At 38.2% G+C, this 18,037-nt stretch overlaps 1 protein-coding gene across 1 annotated transcript in view; it reads right to left on the reverse strand.

The window, feature by feature from the left end:
- The window catches only part of LOC127414520 (homeobox protein cut-like 2), a 200,703-nt gene that overhangs the window by 99,274 nt on the left and 83,392 nt on the right, over positions 1 to 18,037 (reverse strand). Inside the window, exon 3 of the mRNA XM_051652592.1 lies at positions 13,166 to 13,213. Coding sequence (XP_051508552.1) covers positions 13,166 to 13,213 — 48 coding nt within the window. The remainder of the gene's footprint in view (positions 1 to 13,165; positions 13,214 to 18,037) is intronic.

Consider the following 18,037-nt stretch of genomic DNA (forward strand, 5'->3'; position numbering starts at 1 on the left):
ACACACACAGTCACACACACACACACACAGAGTCACTCACACACACACACATACACACAGTCACTCACACACACACACACACACACACAAGTCACTCACACACACACACACACACACACAGTCACACACACACACAGTCACTCACTCACACACATACACACAGTCACTCACTCACAAACACACACACAGTCACTCACACACACACACACAAAGTTACTCACACACACTACTCACACACACAGTCTCACACACACACACACAGTCGCACACACACACACAGTCGCACACACACACAGTCGCACACACACACACAGTCACTCACTCACTCACACACATACACACACAGCCACTCACTCACAAACACACACACAGAGTCACTCACACACACACACAAAGTTACTCACACACACACACACACACACACACACACAGTCACTCACACACACACACACACACACACACAGTCACTCACTCACAAACACACACACAGAGTCACTCACACACAAAGTCACTCACACACACACACACAAAGTTACTCACACACACACACACAGTCACACACACACACACACACACACACAGTCACACACTCACTCACACACACACACACACACACATTCCTGTACAAAACAGACATGACAGATGTAACAAACATAACAAATAAACTAAATCAAAGGTGCTACTGTCTAAAGGGGGTGTGGCGAGTACTAAAGTTCATGCACACATTAGTCTAAATAGGGCTTGAAAGAGGAAATTGTCCACATTTTACTCTGCAGCCATCTGATGTTGAACCAGCTTACAGTACACTCACACACTAACATTCAACAGTTCATGCAAGTAAATAGAATAGATTTAGCTTAAAAACAGAGTGTAGTTTGATTAAATATGATTGTATAAAAATAAATAATTAATAATTGTATTTAGAAACCCAGTGAGCAAGCTGAAGGTGACTGTGTCAAGGAACACAAAACTCCATAAGATGTTGGTTAATGGAGAAAAATAACCTTGGGAGAAACCAGACTCACTCTGACTAACATCATGATTATAATGCCAATATTACTTATGTATAGTGCAAGTCTAAGTAAGTGATGAATTTCTACATTTTTATTATTAAAAAAAAAAAAAGCATATTAATTAATAACTTTTATATTTGTCAGAACAGTTAAGAACTTTATAATGACTAACAATATATTCATAGATGAAAACCATCGAGTTATGAATGATTTATAAGCTTGACTTACACTGGGTCAGAATTGACCCGTGAATGCAAAAGATGTTTGTAGATTCTGAGCACAATAGGAGGGTAAATGTTGTACAACTTGTACAACTGCTGCTCAATATGTGCTTTAAGAACTTTTCAATGGGTTTGGGAAGTGAATTAAGAGTTTAAATCTAACATGGAGAGCTTTTTAAGAAATTACCTTGTTAATATTTGAAATATTCATTTTAGAGAGACATTTGAATAGCTCAGCAGTAACCGCTGTTAAAACTGCGCTGTGATTTGCAATTAAACCTTGAAAAGCTTTTGCAATATTTTTATGAGACATAAATGAGCTTACCTGACACAATAATACTAACACTGCTGGGAGTGACTCACACTTTAACACACACATACACACATTTTAGCTCTGTTCTAAAAACCTATTGAGACATCTAACCAGACAGCATTTTAAAGCTTTATACAGTAGGTGTGCCCCTGATGTAAAATCAGTCTGCTACAAAAGGTAGGCACAATATTATGCTGCCTTTTAAGATACCTTGATCTACCTGTAAGGCAGTATCACATGTACCATTCATAGAGAAAAGTTTATACAGTAGAGTATATACAGCTGGGAGACCAATGAAACAACTTAGAGGCTGTACAGACCAAACACGTTCTTGCACACACAAAAAAAAAAAAGCTAGGGCTGAGTTACAAATATCGATTTTTCGGTTAACCACGATGTTCATCTAAACAATCACAACAGAGATTTTTAAAACCCCAAGACTGATCTTGTACTCTATATGCAATGCTCTACAATGCAAGTAAATCACTCACATTTGTGACCAAATCTCACGCTTCACGACTACAAATGCCTGTGATTAGCCACTGGTCAGTAAATGTTCAGATTTCCTTTACCATGATTGAGTATTACAGTGTCGAAGAACTTCAGAACCAAGATCCTTTCACTGCATGTTGACAGTAAAAGTTTGGTATGACTCGTTCTGTGTAATGTGTATCCAAAGACGAGATCCATGCAATCCATTTGTCATTGAATAATGTCACTTTTAATACCCGTTATGTTCTTTACGCTCAGTTATTGATCAAAAACAACAACAAATAAACATTTCATTCTAATCATGCACGGATGCGGTAGAGAACTTGTTCTACATGTCAATGTAAATACCTGTTAATGGTACAAATCATGTACAGTATGTAAGCAATAAACATGTAACTCTCTCTCTCTCTCTCTCTCAATGACAGCTTTGCAGATCCTTGTCATTCTAGCTGTCAGTTTGTCCAGATACTCAGGTGACATTTCACCCCACACTTCCTGTAGCACTTGCCATAGATGTGGCTGTCTTGTCGGGCACTTCTCATGCACCTTACAGTCTAGCTGATCCCACAAAAGCTCAATGGGGTTAAGATCCAGAACACTCTTTTCCAATTATCTGTTGTCCAATGTCTGTGTTTCTTTGCCCACTCTAACCTTTTCTTTTTGTTTTTCTGTTTCAAAAGTGGCTTTTTCTTTGCAATTCTTCCCATAAGGCCTGCACCCCTGAGTCTTCTCTTTACTGTTGTACATGAAACTGGTGTTGAGCGGGTAGAATTCAATGAAGCTGTCAGCTGAGGACATGTGAGGCGTCTATTTCTCAAACTAGAGACTCTGATGTACTTATCCTCTTGTTTAGTTGTACATCTGGCCTTCCACATCTCTTTCTGTCCTTGTTAGAGACAGTTGTCCTTTATCTTTGTAGACTGTAGTGTACACCTTTATATGAGTTATTCAGTTTTTTGGCAGTTTCAAGCATTGTATAGCCTTCATTCCTCAAAACAATGATTGACTGATGAGTTTCTGGAGAAAGCTGTTTCTTTTTTGCCATTTTTGACCTAATATCGACCTTAAGACATGCCAGTCTATTGCATACTGTGGCAACTCAAAAACAAACACAAAGACAACATTAAGCTTCATTTAATGAACCAAAGAGCTTTCAGCAGTGTTTGATATAATGGCGATATATTTGATATAAAGTGATTTTCTAGAACCAAATTAGCAATTTAGCATGATTACTCAAGGATAAGGTGTTGGAGTGATGGCTGCTGTCTAGATTTGATCAAAAATGACTTTTTACAAATAGTGATGGTGCTGTTTTTTACATCAGTAATGTCCTGACTATACTTTGTGATCAGTTGAATGCCACTTTGGTGAATTAAAGTACCAATTTCCTTCCGAAACAGCAAAATCTGTATATTATACCAAACTTTTGGCCGCCAGTGTGTGTATATATATATATATACACACACACACAGCATAAAAAAATTATACTACATACTGCTATATACAATTTTAAGCATATTTACTAATGAAAAACATGGAATTTGTTCATTTTTAAAAAGCTAAAATGTGACCAAAATGGTAAAAATCAAATGAAAAAAAATTTAATTAAAATAGTCAGTGCATTAAAATAAAATATTCGTAATACTTCGTAATTTTTGTACCAAGTTAGAAGGTCCCCTGTATAATTAACAGCATTAGAGAATCATTCTTATGTAAGCAAAACAGACATTTGAACTCAAATACACCCAAACGAATCGAAAGCTTGTGAAATGGAATTGATTTGAATCGGCAAATCTTTATCAATACCAGAACCTAAAAAAAGCTCAAAGAATCAAGATGCATTTTTTTAAGTTCTTGTTAACCTGAAAAACGTTTTCGGTTTGACCACCCCCCCTTTTAAGCCATTTTTTTCCACAAGGAAATTAGTTATTTGCTGCCTTAGGAGGTAACTGCCTATATAGGCTCCCTAGATTTTGGAACAGAGTTTCAAATGTACGCCACGGCCCGTGCCCATTGAATCTTTGTAAAAGCGTGTGTGTGAGACAGTACCCCATTCACACACTCACTTTAGATATGGCAGTGCATTGGGCCCTCATGACAATTAGCTTGGGAAAAGGTTTATGACCGGCAGGCCCACAGGAGCGTACAAATCGGCGCAGCCGGAGGCAGCCTCGTGAAAAGAAAGGTAATTACAGCTCTCCACATCATAACGCTGAGAGGAAGCTAGCAACATAACACACTTGAACTTTTTTCATCCTTCTCTCTTCTCTTACATACTTCTATAATTAATTATCATGCCTTAACTCTTTGATTTATTCCACAATTCATGACATATTTATACATTCAAGATGAATTCTCATTTCCTCCAGGAATTAATTAAAAATTAGAGTAAGGACCGGTCTTGCGTGTTGTCGCAGGATCAAAGACGGAGCGACTTACCTTGCGGCGGGTATTCAGGGCACACCGCAAGGTCAGATGAGTTGAGGCCCGAAAGAAGCTACAGACACAAACAACAGACTGGTGTGATTTATAATGACATATGAATCAATGGTTCAACTGGTTTTGCATCAGAACGCAGATTTTAAATTTCACATCAAAGTCGTACAATCAATAATAATCGTACAAAAATCTAAAAAAAATTTACTTAAAATAAAACATTAAATTATCAACGCAAACTACATAGATATTATCGCTATAACGCCAAACAGAATGATGCAAATATTAGGTTGAACTAGCCTGTTGCTTCAGAAAAACGGGTAAATGAGTAATGTTTTCGCACAAGTTATATTGCTATGCTGCACTCCATTCAAAGTCGGATGTTGGATATTTGCTGGATATCTCCGAAGATAAAGGCATTCCATTGACTGATGCTCGGAAAACGACATATAGGGAAACAAATATGCTAAACTCCCTTTAGCTCAGCAGTAGTTCGAATGCCTAAAGAGGCATGGCAATCCAAACTGCGGTTGATAAACGAAGCTACGCAGTTCAAGCATGTTCTACAGGTGTACGATTATCAAAAGAGAATACAATTTACCGTATTTAACACACCTGTCACTTTGTTTCCTAAACAAGTTTTATCATTATGTAATGTAGGAACTTTGACTCATTTATGTTTTTATTTGCTTAAATCTCCCTTTTTTTCCTTTTCAATCTGATACCAAGTACTATCAAGTCCAATTTCGCTGATAACAATACCGATACATCTATTTATTTATTGGGTTTTTTTGCCGAATTTAGAGGATACAATGAGTAATTTTAAATATTCTGTTTAAAAGCCATAATTTAACATTTATAAACATAAACAGAAAATAATTAGACTTCAGTTTTTGTTGGTTTATCATTTATTAACAACAATTACAGAACACTATCAATGTTTTTACGACTTGTAATTAGGGCTGTCAATCAATAAAAAATTGTAATTGAATTAATTACATGATATACAGATTAATTAATTGAATTATATATATATATATATATATATATATATATATATATATATATATATATATATATATAAATAAATAAATAAATGTTAGCTGAGAAAGGCCCTCAAATAATAATAATTTAAAATACAATGATTAAATAATTATACTTATATTTAAATAATTATAAACAGAATATATATATATATATATATATATATATATATATATATATATATATATATATATATATATATATATATATATAAATGTTAGCTGAGAAAGGCCCTCAAATAATAATAATTTAAAATACAATGATTAAATTATTATACTTATATTTAAATAATTATAAACAGAATATATATATATATATATATATATATATATATAAAATAATTCAGAAAATTAAAATGCCTAACATTATTGTGCCAGACGAGAATAATATTGATAAGACAAGACAAAGAGCGGCTTTACAAGGCAAATTATTGTTTATTTCCATATAATTGAACATAAGTCTATTATTGGCCTACTGTCCACAGTAATCCCATTTTGTAATTAAATTCATCTAACTGTCTGAGATATTATTATTATTAGGGCTTTGTCTGTACAGATGGAGTTGCACTTACTGCCCCCTGCTGAAAACAGGTGGTACTTAAAGCATAAATTGCTCCGATGGTAGGAATATTCCTCATTACGGTTCGGGTACATGATTAGTTGCGTACAAGTTATTTTTCACAGAATTAAATCACACTGAATTAATGCAATAATTAGACAGCCCTACTTTTAATTTAAATAAACTTGTAACAAACGTCACACAAACTCATTATAATAACTAACTAAATAACGACACGTCCAGATGTTGTTTTTCAGTTTTACTCGATTGAGCGCTGTGACCGAGTATCACAAGCGCTGTCTGTAACTGCTTGTGTCTTTCGGCATTTCTGTGAGTTAAGATGTGCAAAATTTGTATAATTTGCAAGTATAATTTTTTTTCTTACTTCGAAACGTATAATATACTCATACATTTTCATGGTAACTAAATAATAAAATCACTAGTATATTTTTATATGAGGATTGATATTCTCAATACAATAGCAGTATCACAAGTATCAGCACTTTAGGATTGATCCGCCCATCCCTAACATCATGCATGGAGTTGATGATATCCGCATGAGTTTCAAAGTTAGAAGTCTGACTTCAATTGGCATTCCGTAGCACTTTTCCATGTAGGAAATTCCTAATCAATGGTAAACTAAGTGTTCAAACTATATTGTACAATCAACATTCACAATTACAACTCGCGACCAATTCCAAATAGCTTCCGCTATGATTCTTTAAAGCTGAATAAAGCTGTAATTTCAGCGACACTAGCATCACCAAATGGAGCTGCAAAAATAATTACTTTAAAAATAATTTTCAGTTAGATTCCAGAAAACTCTCCTGTCTTCCATTGGCTGAATAAACAGATAGTCCCGCCCTAAACTCACAAAATTGGTTGAGTTAATGTTGTTGTGTCAGGCTGGACGGGCCGTTTAAACCAACAAAGGAAGTTGTTGATAGCGCCACAGAGCAACAGTGCTACACTTTTAGGGGAAATCAACCTACAAATGGCTTACTTGTTGTTAAGTGGACTGCACATTAAGCGCACTTAGAAAGAAAGGATTTTAACATTGAAAAAAAACAAAACAGATCAGACACAACCCCAACTTGAAAAGTCGGGCCTGAAAGAAAATACAGCTTCCAAATGGCATAAATGACACTGTGGTGGCAATATGCGCGCTAATTTCATAAATACGATCATTCCAGCATGACTTGAAGACAGTACTTGCCTCATTCTTACAGTCCCATTTTGCTTTCCACACAGCACCAATAGTGCATCAAGACTGAAACCCACTTGGTAAAAAAGGGCCTAAATACCCTGATGCGTGCACATATGCAGAAAGCCATCCATTTCACTGATTAATTATAGAATGTTGCTGAGTGTTTTAAATGTACTTCTGAACAAACCGAGACTCTCTTGCCCTAGAAAACAGGTGTCTGACAACGAATCCCCACAAGCTGAGCAGGATAAATAGTTGGTCTGCGTTCGACTGTTTAGTCAGCTAAATTTACCTCGTCGTCTGATAATGGCTGGTGAAGACTTTCGGGCCGCAGGGGTTAATGGCACGAAACAGAACGAAGTTGCTAATTACATGTTCCGAACTATTTATCAGATTCACCATCTGTACAGTGCCACAGCGCTCATTGTGCACGCTAAATTACTCCTTGGATTATCTTTGTAAAGCAAGTTTTCATAATTAGAGCTCTGTGTGGATGTTTTCTCTCTGTGTGTAGAGAGGGATAGGAAGACTGGTTAATTTGAGCTTGACATCTTTAACCAGAATCACAATAGGCTCTCAAAGCGTCTGCCCTATGCAAACAAATCCTAAAGGAATGTTGAAAGGATTCTATTTGGAATTTGGAACATAATTTGCAACCTATCCCAAACCCTTTCGTTTTTCCTGTACTGACGGATTCCCCCAGCATGAGCTCTTTAATGCACGCTGTAATTAAAAAAACTTCACAGCAGATGCACTGGAGAACAGATGATATATTATCAAACATATAATGGGATTTTTAGATGTTTATAATGATTGATTATGACAGATAAGATGCAATGCGATACGCAACGTCTTGAAGCAGTCTACACTGGATGCGTCAAAGCGAACATTGGAAACAGTTTAATTGTCTTGTTTGCAGGAAGCGGCACCAGCTCATGTAGCGCAAAATGGAACGGGACATACGTTTGCTGTCGATGTGACATGCCGTAACGGACGGCTTCCAGAGCAGACAGCTTCAGTGATTATAGTCGGATCTATCTGCTTTTGATGCGAAGCACTGCTCGCGTCCAGTGTAAACAGGGCGATTCTCACGAACAATGTCAAGTAAATGTCCAGGTCATATTTAACCCCAAATAAATTTAAATACAATATATATATATGAATTTATATTTTGCATAAAGAAAAGTAAGCCTACATTTAGGATCATTTTTTTTGGGGGGGGGGGGGGGATTTTTCCCCTTTTTCTCCCAATTTGGAATGCCCAATTCCCAGTGCACTCTAAGTCCTCGTGGTCGCATAGTGATTCGCCTCAGTCCGGGTGGCGGAGGATGAATCCCAGTTGCCTCCGCGTCTGAGACAGTCAACCCACGCATCTTATCGTGTGGCTTGTTGAGCGCGTTGCCACGGAGACATATAGCATGTGGAGGCTTCACGCCATCCACCGTGGCAACCACGCTCAATTCACCATGCACCCCACCGAGAACAAACCACATTATAGTGACCACGAGGAGGTTACCCCATGTGACTCTACCCTCCCTAGCAACCGGGCCAATTTGGTTGCTTACGAGACCTGGCTGGAGTCACTCAGCACACCCTGGGATTCGAACTAGCGAACTAGCGAACTCCAGGGGTGGTAGCCAGCGTATTTTACCACTGAGCTACCCAGGCCCCCTCTACATTTAGGATCATTAAGACAATGGGTAGGATTAGGAGTAGGGTAAGGGTAAAGGGATTAGGTTTATTATTTTATTGGTAAGGTTAAGAGTGTAAATGCAGGTTCTTTACATGTAAGTACAATGCAACAACACGTATGTATATAATAAGTACATTGTATCAAATGTTTAGGTACATAGTAGTTGAAGACACCTAATATAAAGTGGGTCCCATTATGTTTCTCTATTACAGTAAAAGAGTGCTGTTGAGTGTTAAACAAAGTTTTTTAAATTATAAAAAAATCTGTGAAAATTAAAGGCAGTTTAAAAAAAGTTTACTACTATGATGTATAAATACTTAAAAAAAAAAAAAAAAAAATGTCAAATTGCGGTAATGAGAAAATCTTTTTTCGTGCCACAGTACTGAGAACTGGGGGGTAAAATTTGCGTAACTGTCATGAAAATAATATGTACTGTATTTGATCTTTTAAAACTTTAAAGGAACATTTCAGCAAAAAAAATTACATTTTGTGATTGTTTACTCATCTTCATGTTGTTCCAAACCGGAATGAATATCTACCCTGGAACACAAAAGAATGTTTAGCAGAATGTCCAGGCTTCTCTTTTCCAAACAATGAAAGTGGCTTTCAAGCTCCAAAATTGACATGAAAGGATCATAAAAGTAGTCCATAAAACGCGCTGACTATATTCCAAGTCTTCTGAAGCCATACTATAGCTTTGTGTGAGAAATAGACCAAAATGTAAGTTATTAAGCTCTCAAATCTTCACTTTTGCATTCAATTAAAATATAGCACGTGTGACGCCAGGCTTAATGTCAATGTCACTGGTTCTCAGGTGCAGGAGACTTTGAATTTAGCGCACAAGATTTAATGGTATTATAAAGTTTTGTTGGACCTCAACAGCATCAGTCCCCATTCACTTTCATTGTATAACATTAATCCAAGCTTCTCTATTTGTGTCCTATGGGTTTGTAACAACATGAGGGTGAGTGAATAATGTCCATTTTAATTTTAAGATGAACTCTTACATGAAAAATAATTTTGATGTACAAACGGGATATTTTATCATTTAGAAATCATAATCAGGAACTCTGTTCTAAAAGATCTTGATGTTATCTGATACAAACTCCTATTAGTTTAGGTTCCAAATGACAAAAGTTGCTATTTTCTGATTTAAAAGGAGTGCTATGAATTTGCATTATGCGTGGGTCACATGACACTCCTCAAAGGGAGAAAAGGGGCTATTCTGAAGAATATGTGAGTGATCGGTGACACCTCTTCAATATCAGGCCTCAAAGGTGCGGCTGAAACTATTAAGACACACACACGGTGTCGTACGCGAGCCTTCTCGCAGAAAATTTTATTAAAATTATCTTCATTATAAGACACTCTTCATTATAAAACCAAAAAGTGCTGCTGATCTCCCAGGGCCTTTGGATTAATAAGGACATGTATTTTAAGCTGTAAACTCAACTTCTTACTGTCCTTAATCTCCTTTCCTCTTCCCAGGCCAAATTAACACCTCTCCCCCGATCTGACGGGACCTCATTAACTGGCTTCCACTCTGAAAGAGAAAAGAACAAGAAGACTGCGAAGAAGGAGCGAAAGTAGGAAGACGACCAATGACAGCCAACAGCTCGGGGATTAACCCTTTCGCGCGACCGAAACGCTTCGGGAATCTAGGTCGATGCATGTTTCTAATCAGCCGCCTGGTTAACGATAATTAGCAGGCGAGGCGGGAAGGGACGAGAGGGAGGGACTCGCGGAAATGAAACAGAAAAAGAAAAGAGAAACCTGTCATGTCCCAAACACTTCAAAGGAAACGACTTCTCTTTTAAAAGTGCCACGAATGGGGTCCAGAAATCACCAGGGAGATCGTGAAAGCACAGCGCTGGCGAGAGGAGGAGAACACGGGCTGAAGAAACCTAAAACACACACGCGTACACACATGCACTCATCACAGGGACCCAAAACACACAAGCATACACTCCTCCTACAAATTTCTGCGAGCTTGCATAGTTTAAACTAGAGTTAAACTTTTCCTGCGCAAGTCAGGGCTGTTTAAAAGTGCTCTCAATGTGCTCGCAAATACACCAGCCAACAACTAAACTCATAATTCATATTCTTAAAACATACAGTGGCCCCAAAATGTATTTGGGCACTTTTAGGAATGTTTCGGGTTCAATGCAAGTTAAGCTCAATCGACAGCATTGTGGCATAATGTTGATTAGCACAAAAGATAATTGACTCGTCTCTCGTGTATTGGAAGAAATGCAGTTAGAGTGAGGCACTTACAATAGAAGTGAATGGGACCATAAACATTAAAACACACACTGTTTCAGAAATTAACAGGGGCTTGGTGCAAAAAATGTGGCCAAAACTAACAAAAATGCCCCTGAAATTAAAAATACGGTGGCAAATAATGAGTTCCTGTTTTAGTTTTTATTTAAATATATTTGAAATATTGTATTTGATACAGTAAAGTTCTTAATGTTCTATTCAAGACTTCATTATGTAATTGTATTAATAATACTTACAGTATAAAGTACAGTATTTCCAAATTAATCTTTACTGAACCAAATCTAAATCGGAAACTAATTGAATCGAGTCAGTTCCGGAAATCAGTGCCAATTCCCAACTCTACAAATATTAATTGGTTTCATTTGATTGGTAACAGCCTAAAGTTTGATGTCATGATTCAGATTTAAATAATTGATTTCTAAGGCTAGAAATAATTGCCCTTATAAAAGGTAAAAAATGCCCCTTGAAATCAATTCCATTGGGCAAATATTGTTTTTTTAATAAGCGAGGGACGAGTCAATGTTATTTTTATGGTAATCAATATTATGCTACCAGTGTTGGGTGTTATCCAATTGCAAAGTAATTATTACCTGTAATCTAATTACATTTTAGTCGAAAAGTAGTGTAATGCATTACATTTAAAATTATTGTAATCAGATTACAGTTACTGACTTTCAGTTAATTACTTTTAAGTACATTATAGTGTTATGCATATTTCTAATGTTACTTATGTAGAATACATTAATCATGGCCCTGTAACGGGGTGGCCTGGGTAGCTCAGCAAGTAAAGATGCCGTCTACCACCCCTGGAGTCGCGAGTTCGCATCCAGGGCGTGCTGAGTGACTCCAGTTAACTGGCCCGGTTGCTAGGGAGGGTAGAGTCACATGGGGTGACCTCCTCGTGGTCGCTATAATGTGGTTCTCGCTCTCGGTGGGGCGTGTGGTGAGTTGTGCGTGGATGCCGCGGAGAATAGCGTAAAGCCTCCACATGCGCTACGTCTCTGCGGTAATGCGCTCAACAAGCCATGTGATAAGATGTGTGGATTGACGGTCTCAGACGCGGAGGCAACTGAGATTCGTCCTCCACCACCCGGATTGAGGCGAGTCACTACGCCTTCCTTTAAGACACAAATGTGTGATTGTCACTGCATTAGATGCCATTTTTGCTTAATGATTTTTAATCAGCTGGTGTCTTGGTGATTTTTGGTAGATTCACACAGGCGCCCTAGAGGAACACCCACAAGTGAAGTTCAGCACATTTACACTAACGTTTGATAACCACAAAGTGTAACAGTAGTATTTGTCTTTGTCAAGTGTCCAGATTCGTTTTGTGACCACTGAATATATGTCACAACATTCCCACACAACGCAACATTCCAGAACTCTGCCCGTCTCGGCTCTGTGATGGAACTGAATCTCTCCGGATGAGCTGGGCCTCATGTAGTATCATTTCAATGTGCTTTGTGGAACACGGACGAGAATCACAAACATGATTTATGATCTTTGGTTTAATGGCTGTAACACAGGGTTTGAGAGGAGATCAGATGACTTTCTTGACATCGAGCATGTCAGGGAAAAAACAAGGAGTGCACTATTACAACAAGATGACAGAGAGAGATAGAGAGAGAGAGAGAGACCTCCAGTACTCCTGTGTCTTAATGCAGGAGAGATGCTACTTAAGTCTGATGGGAAAATGATATGGGTCAATACGGCAGGAGGGAGGAGGATGATGTGATGCAGAAAGATTTCTGAAGCCAATGTTTCTGGGATGGGCAGCAAACGACTTATCTTTATATAGAAACAATCACAGATCCTTTCACAGATCTGATCATTTGAATTGACTCTGACGTTATCATAGACAGAAATGAGATCTGTGTTATCATCGCTAAACAGTGACTTTTGACTGACCTGAGCTTGAAAACTCTTGAGGACAGGAGAAACCACCTCCAACACTTCCTAAAAAAAGAAACAACAGTTCTATAGTCAAATGAAATTTCACAAATGAGAAAAGTTTGACTTAAAACATTTAGTAAATGTGAAAACACATTTTATGCTGAAAAAGGTTCATGCAAAAATATATAAATTTGAATATTTTTTTTTATGCAGTCAAAACTAACAAAAAAGTACTATGGTATTACCATTTTTCTGGACATGTACCATGGTAATATCATGGTATTCTTTGAAGCACTTTAGAGTACCATGTAAATAAAATGTTGTGTAAATATGGGAATCATTCAGTATCAGATAGTAATACGATTGTCACGGTCCTGTCTGACCAAAACCCAGACTGACAGAGTGACAGGACCGTGACAATCGTATTACTATCTGATACTGTGGCATCATCGTCCCATGTCTGTCTTGTGTTTCGTTATCTGTCTTTGTGTGAGCGCACGGTTTTGGTTGTATTCCCTTCCGTGCGCTCTTCAGTCCGTCTTGTTTCATGTCGGGTGCACAGTGTCTGGATCCTGACTTATTGTCTGGTTCGGTTTCGGTCTGTGTCGGGATCCAGACACTCATGCTCCATGTCTGTCTGTTATTGAAGTGGGTGCATCACGCTTATGTCATCTTGGCAGCATGCACTCACGTCAATAGTTAGTCTGGCTCTCGCGAACGCGGGTGCGCCTCGCGTCACGCTCGCGTTGCATTGTGTGCCCGGGTCGCGAGCTGTCTTGATGTTGTGCTGAGGTTCGGTTACTTCGGTCTAAGGTGTCGAGGGTGTGTGTGGCCGAACTCTCACACAGGTGTCCTGTCTTGTTTTTGTCGCCTGTTGCATGCATAGCGTGGCATTTGCCTCGCGATGTACGTTCAGGTTTCGTTTAGTGTGTGAATGCGTGGCATCGCTTTGTTTGCCGTTGCTACGCTTTCTCTCGTGTTGTTTGTCGGTTGGCATGGGCATATATTGCCTTATTGTCTTGGCGATGTGCGCTTTGGCTTTGTTTTGTTTCTGTATCGCCGCGTGTCTCTCTGTCTTACGTCATACCCCGCCTCCTTGTTTGCACATTATTAGTTTATTAGTCACACCTGCCCTGTCTTGTTAACATGTTGATTTCTCTCCCTATTTTAGTCTCCTCATCTTGTTTGTTCGGTTGGTGTTGGTCTCATGTTCAGTTGGTCTAGCTCGTTACTTACCCTTATGCCATCCCGGATGTGTATGAATTTCTAAACAAAAATGTTTAGAAGAATATTTCAGCTCTGTATGTCCATACAATGCAAGTGAATGGGGTCCAAATATTTGGAGCTCCAAAAAGCATATAATGGCAGCATAAAAGTAATCAATACGACTCCAGTGGTTAAATCCACATCTATAGAAGCGAGATGATATGTGTGGGTGAGAAACAGATCAATATTTAAGTCATTATTTACTATAAATCTCCACTTTCAAACAGCCCAAAGCACTCTTCTCTCCGAAGAATTCTTCTTCTTTTGTTTTTGGCAATTCACATTCTTCGTGGATATCGCCACCTACTGGGCAGGGAGGAGAATTTATAGTAAAAAAGGACTTAAATATTGATCTTTTTCTCACCCACACCTATCATATCACTTCAGAAGATATTGGTTCAACCACTGGAGTCATATGGATTATTTTTATGCTGCCTTTATGTGCTTTTAGGAGCTTCAAAATTTTGGACCCTGCTGACTTGCATTGTATGGAACTACAGAGCTGAAATTTCTTCCAAAAGTCTTTGTTTGTGTTCTTTCAGAAGAAAGGAAGTCATACACATCAGGGATGGTATGAGGGTGAATAAATGATGGGAGAAATGTAATTGTTTTGGTGAACTATTTCTTTAACTTGTTTTAAACACTCAACATTGTTAAAGACAATCTTAACTTCTCCATTCGTACAAATCAAATGTAAAGCTAAAAGACTTGAATATGATGTGTTAATTTGAGACTTGTTTAAAAAAATTAAATTGCCAACAATATGTTCAACTCATGTCATGACTACAAACCAGGATATAGGTAAAATGGTATACAGGCAAAAATACCAGAAAGACACTGTTTAACACAATTTCTTCTAAAAGGAACTAAAAACCTGCATAAAAACCAGACGTTCATCCACCAAGAAAAGTACCACTGCTAAAATATTAAATATGTGCTATTTAGACAACTTTAAAGCAAAAATGACACATTTTTGTATGGAAGTATTAACAGAGGTGCTCTCACAAAAATATAAGCTTAATTTTTTTGCTTTTAATCCTTCTGGAACGGTAACCTCAAAGACGTGCATTTTAAGCGCATTACTGTAAACGCATTTTTTGCTTGTTTTACAAACTGCGGGACAATTCGAAAAAATGCTCTGCTGTCCATTGAGCTTAACATGTTTTGAACCCTCAACATTCTGTTAAATACATTGCTACCTTCTCCATTTATACAAATCAAATGTAAAGCTAAAAGACTAAATATGTGTTAATATGAGACTTGTTTAAGTGCAAAGTTATATCTAATTTTCAACTCCTGTCATGACTATGTAAACCACAAAAAACAGTATACGGGCAAGAATTAACTAACTGTTTACTAGTGGTCGACTGATATATCGCTGAGGCCGATAAATCTGCTGATATTCTGACTTTTTTAAATTATCGGCAGATACATTTTCCCATTTGGCCGATTTGTCTCTTGAGAGTGACGAAATCGCCTGCTTGCATGTGCAGCGACTGAGACACGTAAACGGCCAGTCACGGTTCGATTTGCCATCGTGTTAGTACAATAATAGACCGGTGTGCAACACAGTGTCATTTAAACGGTCCGCATATCAGAGCCGCACATATCTCATTCAAACAGATGTAATAAACAAACCTCACAAAACTTGAGCAGATCCAGCATCCTGTTGAATGCTCATAAATCTTCCTCTGAACCGCATATTCTAACAGTCTCTCCTCAACAGTTCCCTGTAACTTTTCTAATGATAAAAGATAAATATCAATAAAACTTCTATTATATACCATCTGCAAATATGCAGACATCTCGTTTAAACAGATGTAATTCACCAACCTCACGAAAATCCAGCATTTTCTTCCCGTCGAGCGCTCATCTAATATCTTCCTCTGAAGCACGTATTCTATCAGCCAGAATCAAAAACTTAAGGGTCAGGATCAAAAGTTCCTCTGATACACAAATCTTGATGGTCAGTCAATGACAATCCAAGCAGGCAATCCTGGTCTTTTAAACTGCCAGGAGATTTCTGCTGCATGCAGTATTGTATCGGCCTATCGGCCACCCTGCTCTCTGGATATTAAGAAACCCATATCGGTCGACCACTACTGTTTACATAGAGAAAACTCTGCCTATAGGAACTATGTGCATAAAAACCAGAAGTTCATCCACCAAGAAAAGTGGTTCCACCACTAAAGGACAATTAGACAACTTTTAAGGACAACTAACACACGTTTTTATATTAATATAAGTGCTCTCACAAAAATATGAGCTTCATATTTCTGCTTTTAAACTGTCTGGAACACTTGCCCCATAGACTTACATTGTAAGCGCATTACTGCAAACGTGTTTTTTACAAAGTGAGGGACAATTATTTGCTGCTGTCCATAGAGCTTAACTTGTTTTGAACCCTAAACATTATGTTAAAAACAATCACAACTTCTCCATTTATACAACGCATCGATTCACCTGTCAATCCTTTACTGACATTTCCTAATTAATTCACAGCTTAGTTTGTCTTCAATTATGCGACAATGCCTAATGAAACATACAACAACAAAGCCTAACCCATTCCAGACGTTGTTCGCTAATCTTGTAAATTCTGATGGTCTCTGATGACATTTGTGTCAAGTGCAGAGCAAAGGAGAAGTTCGGCTTAGAGTCGAGAGGTCTGATGCTGGCTCGTGTTGAATCTTCAAACGCAGCCTCAGAAAAAGGACGACTGCTAACGAGGAAAAATGTAAAATGTCAAAGCGTGTATAATGAGGGACGCATGACAAGCATCTCTCTCGCCGTTACCTTTACCTGAAGAGGAATCGGAGGCATTGCTCGGATTAGAGTGATGGGAATTTAAACCGGAGGGACTTGAACTTAACGACTTTTAGAAGAGGATTTTCTTCCCGGGGAACGACTAGCTCATTTTCTTAGATGTTTTGTTTGGGTTTTTCGAGAGAGGTTTGGAAGCTTAAATGCTGATGTTGGCTGATTCTGTTGGATACAGGGATGTATGTGACAAGCAAAGTCAATAAATGGCAGATACTCAGTTAAACTATTAGTGCTGATACTGGAGGGGCGAATCGTTATTATGTCTTCAATGAAAATAGTGACAGACTGATAGAAAGATCAGTAGATTTAGAGAGACAGTTTCTCTTTCATACTGTTAAAACGTTTTTTCGTGGTCCAGTCAGATTAGATACCGTGGCCCTTTAACAGTAGTTGCATGCGGCATGGATGGTTCAGAAATTTGACTGTGAATTGATATTTGCATATCCCACACCAGCTGTTTGGGTTTAACAATAACAGCAATTTATTCAGGGGAAAAAGAGCCATTCCTGTCAATCATATTTAATGAGTAGTGGAAGAGGTGATAGGGGAGGGGCTAAGAGTTGAAGGGCGGAGACAAGAGAGGGAGAGAGACAAGTGGGGAAGAGCTGAGAGTGGAAGGGTGGAGATATAAAAGGGGGCAAGATGGGAGGAGCTGAGAGTTGAAGGGCTAATCGTGGAGAAGCGCAAACAAAATAGGGGACAGGACAAGAGGGGAGGAGCTGAGAGAGGACAGGCGGGCGAGACAAGCTGGGAGGAGCTGAGAGTGGAAGAGCGGAGACAAATGAGGGGACGAAACAAAAT

The sequence above is a fragment of the Myxocyprinus asiaticus genome, chromosome 24, assembly GCF_019703515.2.
Source record: "Myxocyprinus asiaticus isolate MX2 ecotype Aquarium Trade chromosome 24, UBuf_Myxa_2, whole genome shotgun sequence".
NCBI lineage: Eukaryota > Metazoa > Chordata > Actinopteri > Cypriniformes > Catostomidae > Myxocyprinus > Myxocyprinus asiaticus.